Source organism: Gymnoscopelus braueri (genome assembly GCF_963280865.1).
Source record: "Gymnoscopelus braueri genome assembly, chromosome: 5".
Taxonomy (NCBI): domain Eukaryota; kingdom Metazoa; phylum Chordata; class Actinopteri; order Myctophiformes; family Myctophidae; genus Gymnoscopelus; species Gymnoscopelus braueri.
The window spans coordinates 31,655,539-31,663,576 of NC_137606.1; the positions used below are offsets into that span (position 1 = coordinate 31,655,539).

General features: G+C 37.4%; 1 protein-coding gene across 2 annotated transcripts; it reads right to left on the bottom strand.

Moving 5' to 3' along the window:
- Window positions 1-1,112: 1,112 nt before the first annotated feature.
- Window positions 1,113-7,537, bottom strand: LOC308086144 (caspase-1-like). 2 transcript variants are annotated; one of them, XM_080429560.1, is made up of 8 exons: window positions 7,370-7,537; window positions 3,641-3,922; window positions 3,324-3,436; window positions 2,780-2,968; window positions 2,418-2,652; window positions 2,089-2,241; window positions 1,826-1,935; window positions 1,113-1,664 (listed from the first exon to the last, which is right to left on the bottom strand). In XM_080429560.1, exons 1-8 carry the CDS (start codon window positions 7,374-7,376, stop codon window positions 1,566-1,568), a joined length of 1,188 nt encoding a protein of 395 aa, XP_080285686.1. In that variant the 5' UTR covers window positions 7,377-7,537; the 3' UTR covers window positions 1,113-1,565. The 2 variants fall into 2 exon arrangements, with proteins under 2 accessions (XP_080285686.1, XP_080285685.1); XM_080429559.1 differs by having other exon boundaries at window positions 3,324-3,466.
- Between the last annotated feature and the right edge of the window lie 501 nt (window positions 7,538-8,038).

The following is an 8,038-nucleotide window of genomic DNA, read 5'->3' on the forward strand; positions in this document are numbered from 1 at the left end:
ACACCTCAGAGGCAAATATTATACTTTTACTCCACGACAATTATTTGAAAACTTTAGTCACTAGTTACTTTGTAGATTTTGATAATTATAAAAAAAACTCACAATTTCAAAAGATTGTAATACATTTTATACATTTGAAAACTTGTGAAATGGGACATTCTGCATAATGAGTACTTTTATTTGTGTACTTTAAGTATATTTTGATTCCAATACTTTTTTATGATTCCTAATTCTGCCTTAAAAGTTTGAATGTAAATATGACACCTGCCTACTTATTTAATACATATATTCCATAATTATTTACGATTTTCCTGTTTTTCATAATTTATACTTCCTGTTTGTGTTTTCCTTGACCACAAATGCTAAAATGTTATTAGATAGTATGCACTCTATTTACACGACCATTTAGCTGTCATTTGTTAGGTTGTATGCCATTTAATCTGATCTCACACTTATAAGTTACTGGTTAATTAAATCTTTTAATGCCCAAACTGCAACTGTAAATTGTTTCACATACATTTCTTGAAATTCCATTCCATTTAATATTAACATTTGGAATAGGTTTTGTAGCGGTCCCCTCACCACTCACACACTTAGAGAACCCCGAATCAACATAAGAGCTGTACAAACACAAAAACAAACAAAATACTGTTAATTCCCTTAGTCTACCATACTTTATTAGCTCACATGAAGCATAAATCCACATAAATGGCACATTCAAAAACCTTAATTAAATGTGCTTTGATTGAATACTATATTTAAGAAAAGATTGTTAACAGTAGGCCTACATTTACAGTCAAAAGCTATGCTATAAGGATAACACAAAATGCTTGTTTCCATTGTGGTCCATTGTATTCAATTCATTGGTAAGATAAACAATACATACATTGCATTACATAACAGTAGCAGAAAAATATATATTTAGAGAGAAAAGGGGAGGGGGCAAGTTAGTGGGGGTAGGAAGGAATCTATAGACCAGTTGTAATTTTAGGTCAGCCATGATTTTAGGTTAGTTTCAAGTGTGCATAGGGAGTCAAGATCTTTAATGGCTGTTGGAAGGGCATTCCACATTTAAAACCTTAATTGTTTCACTCAAATGGACAAAGAAAAATTGTTTTCTCTGTCTATTTCATGTAGTTGCCCAATCTTCAATACTTTCACATGCACAGCTGCTAGTTAACATCGTCGATATAAACAGTTGAGACTTCTATACAGCAGTGAAGCATCAAAAAAAAACAGTGAAACATTTCAAAAAAGGATTTCAACTAAAAACAGAAAATAAAAGGTTGATTTAGGTAAATTTCAGAATAGAGCATCAGCAAAAAAATACTGCTCACCAAGGGATATCAAGATAGTACAGAATATATTTGAGTTCCTGTATAGTCAAATACTTTTATCCTCACTAGAAACTCTGCAAAATGACAAATGTGTTAAAAAATATATAGCCTATATATGTAGCCTCCAAAATATAAAATGCATTTGGCTTGTAAGCAATTTATAAAACAAAATTATCATAATATGGAAATTCCATTTCAAAGCTTTCTGTTTTTGTGGTCAGTGGTGTTTCAGTAGCCTGGAAAGAGGAAGAGGTGTTTTGTCAACGTGCATCTGTCTTTGGTGGGCATCTGTTTTCTTTTTTCAAATTCCTCGAAGCGGTTCATGACCTGTGTGATTAAAACATTATATGAAAGGTACAATAATTTGACTGTAGCTAATAGAGCAGATGTTACATACATTTATGATAAATTATTGATCATCCTTGCTGGTAGATGGCTTTTGGATCACAATGCAAAGTGGTAAAACTGTAGTCATTTGAAAAACTTGCCTTCCTGAACAGTTCCTCAATGTGATCCTCATGGGCAAACGTGTTGAATATCTCAACGATGTACTGGATAAGAAAGGATCCATCTTCTGTACTTCTAAATGAAAGCGTATCTGCAGGATAAAACGAAAGAATGCACATCACATAAATGTATTATCATTTAAGTATCTTATCTAGGATCTTATCTATCAAGTTCTATTAATCATAAAGACTAAAATTTATTTTATCTCCCTTATAAACAAGTAAATATGTTAATACACACTCACGTGGGGTGCAGGAAAGGAGGGAGATGAAGTCCTTTTCTTTGTGCACCCGACAAGCATCATCCTCTATGCCTTCTGTGTTTTTCGGAGGCTTAAAGGGTGGCTGGCAAGCATCTCCACCAACACCATCATGTACAATCGTCTTCCCTTCCTCCTCTGAAACAATCACATCATTGGCCAGGACAATTTAGGAGAACATTTTGAACAAGTCCCCCTGTGTCTCTTAAGATATTTTAACAATATATTTCTTCACATCTGTAATAATGCCCACTTTCATGCTAAGCTGATAAAGTGCAACTACATGGGCATTCCTATGGCAACCAGATTATCACCTCCTCTGCAGGCCTGGATGATGATAACCTTGGGTTTATCCCGCAGAGCCGGACAGTTCTCTGTGTTCAGGTAGGTGTAGATCTTTTCAATGTCGAACACGTCAGGATTTTTCGCTGTCCAGTCGACGCCTAAGATGAATCCCATCTTCCCATGAGACATGATGATGACAAAAACACTGTCTGTGTTGGAGAGACGTGGATCTTGTGAAAACTTCTCGATAGCTGAGTCAATCGCCTGTAACAAAATAATAAGTCAGTCACTCTCTATATCACAGTAAGTCAATCACTCACTGCAACACATTAAATTAGTCACTCAGTTAAGAAACTGGAGAAAATCCCTTCCCATGTTAAGCCTACAGTACCTGCCCACTGAGATTTCTATGTTGTTTCACATCGTATCCCAATGCACTGAGCAACTTCAGCGCGTTCTCCTCATCTTTCTCAGCACCATTCCTTCTCAACCCAGGTGACTTAAACTCCACATTAGTGATTAATAAGGCCAGGCGATTCCTAGAGGACTTCTCAAGCACAGGGTACATCTGTGAAGAAACCTATCAAAACAAAAAATACATAATATTCTGAACAGGTAGAATTATAGTACAAGAGTTTAAAACAATTAGGTAGCTACAGTTTGAGACATAAAACTTCAAAGTATCCCTCTTTGATTCACATTTGTGAAACCATAATAAATATTGTGACAATGTCCTTTCACAAACATTTATAGAGTGCACATGCAACTATGAAATTATAAATTAGATAATTTGAAGATCCTGCATAGGGCACAACCCAGTAGTAGGCATAGAATAAATAGCTTGCATCTCTTGCATTATGCATTTCTTTCCGCTATTTCAGAACACATGAGATGTCTAGTACACTTTTTAAATTTGTATTCGTTGAATGACTTACTTTTGGGTTCTTTAGTTGAGCCTTCACGAATGCATCGGTACAGGATGTGAGTGTGAGGGACATTTCACAACCCTTTGACTCCTCCTGGGCCAATGCTGGTGCCTGGGCCAATGCTGGTGCCTGGGGCAATGCTGGTGCCACAGCTGGAAAACACAAAGTATAGCTTCAGTGGCTACTTGTGTAGTGTACTTTACAGTAGACTAGAGACTTGATTACAAAGATACAATGCTTGCATTTAACTGAAAAGCATACATCTTCTCTTGGTAAAATGAAATCAGGACAGTGCAGTGGCTGTCTACTGAAAGACCTGAACTCACCTGTCTGGGCTGGTTGCTCTGAGGACAGACCCAGTTCTGAGAACAGTTCAGGGTCTCTCTCCTCAAGATGAGTGATCAGTGTGTTGGAAGCCTTGTTTCCTTTCTTCTTAACAATGTCTACGAGAAAACGTGCCTTGTCAGTTTTGGTAGGGTTCTCCTCAAGTACTGCTTCTTTCTCTCCATCGTTCAGCACCTTAGCATCCAAGAGGTCATCCAGGAGCTGCTTGAGTACACTTGAGGACACTTTATCTACAAATGTACGCCGAATCTTGGCAAGCTTATCTAGGGGAGAGAGAGAGAGAGAGAGAGAGAGAGAGAGAGAGAGAGAGAGAGAGAGAGAGAGAGAGAGAGAGAGAGAGAGAGAGAGAGAGAGAGAACAATCCATAACAATTTATCTTTAAAGAAAATATTAATAATGGCATGTTGTACAACTGTAACTCATCTGTGATATTAATAAACACCTGAACTTTTTTATACGGAGGAGCAAAAATAAATATGGAACATTCTGAAGGGATTCAGGTGAACTGGGCACTAAAATGAAGTGGGCACTGGAGAGAACTGGTCACAGTTGGCACAGGAGAACTAGGCACTTTGATGTCTTAAAGGACCACTTCACCAATGTTCAACGTATCTTCAATTATTTGCTCACTAATGCTTATTAAAAGATGGTACCTGTCACGGGGCAACCCGTGCCCTATATACACATACACACATCTGACTGCATTGAAAGTTATCCAAGGACTAATAGTTTTAAACTTGTGTATTCATAATGAAATGTCCACTGATTGTTTGCTGTTTGTCTCTCCTACACTGCTGGTGCCAATCCCCTTGATTGGGAAGGTGCCAAGTGCTGTGGAGGAGGGGTGTTTCATATGCTTTAGGAGTATTGTGTTTATTTAAACTATCATTGAGTCTTTACCACAAGTTATATTTGTTTAATTGTAACGCATCATTAGGAATGTTTAGGTTACTTTTATACTGTGGCACGGGGGAAGCTCTGGGAGTATTTATGGAAGTATTTGGAATTGTTGCTAATTGGTTCTGTGTCCTGTGGTAGGATCCACTCCCTATTTAACGGAGGCTGCAAGGACAGACAGGGAGTTTGTTAGATATGGGCAGAAACACATAACATCCCTGAGGGAGAGCTACAGGGCCTTGTGTGATCAAGGTTTAGCCTGAAGAGAGCTTTTATCCAGTTGGGTCTTGGTTATACGTGTTTGCCTTAAGTGCTTATTTATTGTTCTCATTGCTTTATTTTTGACTTTTAGGCCAGTATTATTGTTGCTAATGTACATATTCTTGCACTGGAGTTCGATGGAGGAGTTGGGCGAAATAAAAACAAACAAAATGCATCTCTGACTGTCTTTGGAGCCTTGGCCGTTCGAGCCTTTTCACAGTACCATTTTTGTATATTAGGTCTGTGTCTAAGCGGAGGGGACAGTGGACAGTTCAGAAACCCACCTACCAGTGCCGTTATCGGTAGGCCGGTTTGTTCATTTCAAAGAATATTTAAAAAACATGTTTTTATTTGCATTAATGACAATGGCTTCTAATGACAATAACAATGGCTTCTATTATAGCATGCTAACTTTCCAGGAAGAGAAAGGCTGTAGTTTATATTAGAGAGAGAGAGAGAGTCACAATAAAGCAATGTAATTTTGTTTCATCACAAATAAAGCATCAACCTGTATGTACAGTATGAGATATCAACTATATGAAAGTGGCTTATTGTTGGTATCAGCCCAACGAGGGTCTCAATCCCTTTTTCAGTGCTCCAGACCCCTGGGAGATGGATTGCTGAGGTGGACCATGACGGCCACACATACAGTATAGCGCATGAAGCCATGCTACTCATAGGCTGAGTTGGCCAAAACTCAGCATGGCCAAAGGTTAAGTGCGAGTGTCACAATGACTGAGCTACCCGCACTCAAAGACTCTTAACACACCCGGTGTGTTGAGACCTTCATGCTGGTATTTGTTTTGAGTACAGTTTAGCTATAGGCCTATGACACAAGCTCCCCTCTTAACTTTGTAAAATATAGCTGTGCTCTGATCCCTGCTTTCCACAGAGAACTACTATACCACAGTCCTCCTGAGTGTTTAATTCTTCTTCCATGAGCTCATGTAAATACATTTCTATCTTTGTAATAGCTAGAATGATCATGGTGGTTGATTACCGGTAGGTGAATGAGAACTTAAAAGTCTCATATAGAGGAAAACCATACAAGTCTGAATTCTACACAGTAAAAACCTGACAGACAGAAGTGACTGGCACCGCACTGATGGATAAAATGAAAACATTTGTACTTAATGGGTAATTACACAATGTCACATATGTGTCTTTTGTCTAATGTGTCTTTTTCATAATGTCATACAGGTTACAGTTGACTTAATTAATACAAATTGATTAGAGTTTTGACTTTCATGGTTTTATTGTTCAGTGATACTCAATGTATGCAAAGAAGCATTAATGTTTGGTAGGTCACTTAAGAATTGAGTGGTATGTGGGGAACTCAACTGAATTTGGATAACCCCATACAAGTCTTTAGGCAATTAATTCTGGGATGTTTAGCATTAGCTGGTGAGGTAATAATTACCTATGGACACATACACGTTTTTTATGACTCCTTTTGCTATAACACAATAGTATGGGCAAGGGATGGGACGATAATCGTTATTATCGTTTATCGATAAAAAAAAACCTCACAATAATCGTATTACAGAGTAATAATGGTATAATTAGTAAGTAAATACATAATAATAGTAATAATAATAATAATAATAATAATAAATAAATAGTAAGTAATAATCGTAAATTTCATTTATCCTGAAAAAAAATAATGTTCCCCCCCAGAATAGGGATGCATGCTGGGGGTCAAGTGCTTAACAAAAGTGGCATTTTAAGTTGTAAGCATATTTAGATCATCATGATAATATTAATATCATTAATCGCAATAATTTTTTGCCACAGTAATCGTGACATGTCATTTTCACACCGTCCCATCCCTAGTTAGAGCAGCTGTTTAGTGAAGTAATATTAACTAAGTACATCACATAATAAAGCATACATTATTTTCTCCCAAAAAATATTTTGAGCTGAGACATTTGCACAAATGAATGCAGTCTGTCTGTCTGTTTGTGTTGTAGGCTACTTACTATGCATCCCTGTAAATGTAAATGCTGCTCACTGAATGTAATGCGCACCTCATAATTCATGAGTGAATAGAAGTGGATTCTAAATTCAAAGAAAAAAAAGATAGTGCCTATGCACTAGCCCACTGCCCAGTTTATAGTATATAGTTTTTTTTGTGCTATACTTTTTGAAGCAGTGCATGGAAAAAAAAAGACAAAACCGTCTGATTAATAGAATCTAAAACGGATTACATTCTGGAAACATTTTGTTGAGGGAAACTTGTAGCCTCATTTCTGATCTTCTTCTTACAATTATTCAAATAATTGTGCGGAAAAAAACAAGGGCGAGGTTATACACGAAAGTGAAAGTAAAAAAAAGTTGAGAGTAAACCAGCAATTTTGTTTAAAATCTTTGTTGTGTGCATCAAGGTAGAATGTCAGTATTCACAAAACAGCAGGCGTATTGGTTTCTAGCATGACTAATAAATAAATAAATAACTTTAAGTCGTTAACCTTTACCGTATGTTTGTAAAAGTTAGAAAACGTGTCCCAACCTAGCCAGTTGTTCTGCCTTGAATCTAAAAAAAAAAATCTTACCTGCCATTCTTCACTATACTGCACGATCTTGGTAAACGAGAGTGTGGCGTCGTTTTTACTCGATAAAACAATCTTCTCAAACGTTTTGGTGACAAGTTGTGACAACTTAGCCTTAGGTTAGGCTGTGCAGCTGTAGTCTAGACTCGTGGACTTCCTTAACTGATGGTGTTTACAGATGTGCATATTGCTACAATGCCAATTAGCGCCACAAGGTGGTGCCTCCGGTCTATTGACGAAGTAGTCGGGAGTTGGTTGAGCGCAGTGGTGAAAGTAGTTCAAATTTTTTTTACAGCCTGGTATGATCCAAATCCATGATACCAGAGTTGTCTTGCAATTTTACATTTTTAAAAGAATGTGTGTGTCACACTGTCCAGGGCGTAACTCGGAAAGGATCTGACCAAACTTGGTGTGTGTGTCTCATATTACCCACAATTTTGCCACTGTGGCAAAATTGCTTGCTCAAGGTGGGACAATGTCGGGTCTCTCTATATGTTAAGTGTCTTGAGACAATTTAAAACAATTTAATTGAATTGAAATTGAAATTTAATTGAGGTGTGGCCTATCTGTAATTCTGTATCTGTCAGCCTGCTGGTCTGAGAAAGACAAATTCTCTCTATGTTCGGGAGAGTATGCATCGTCGTCCAGAGGTGGACGAAGTAGGCTAGCCTA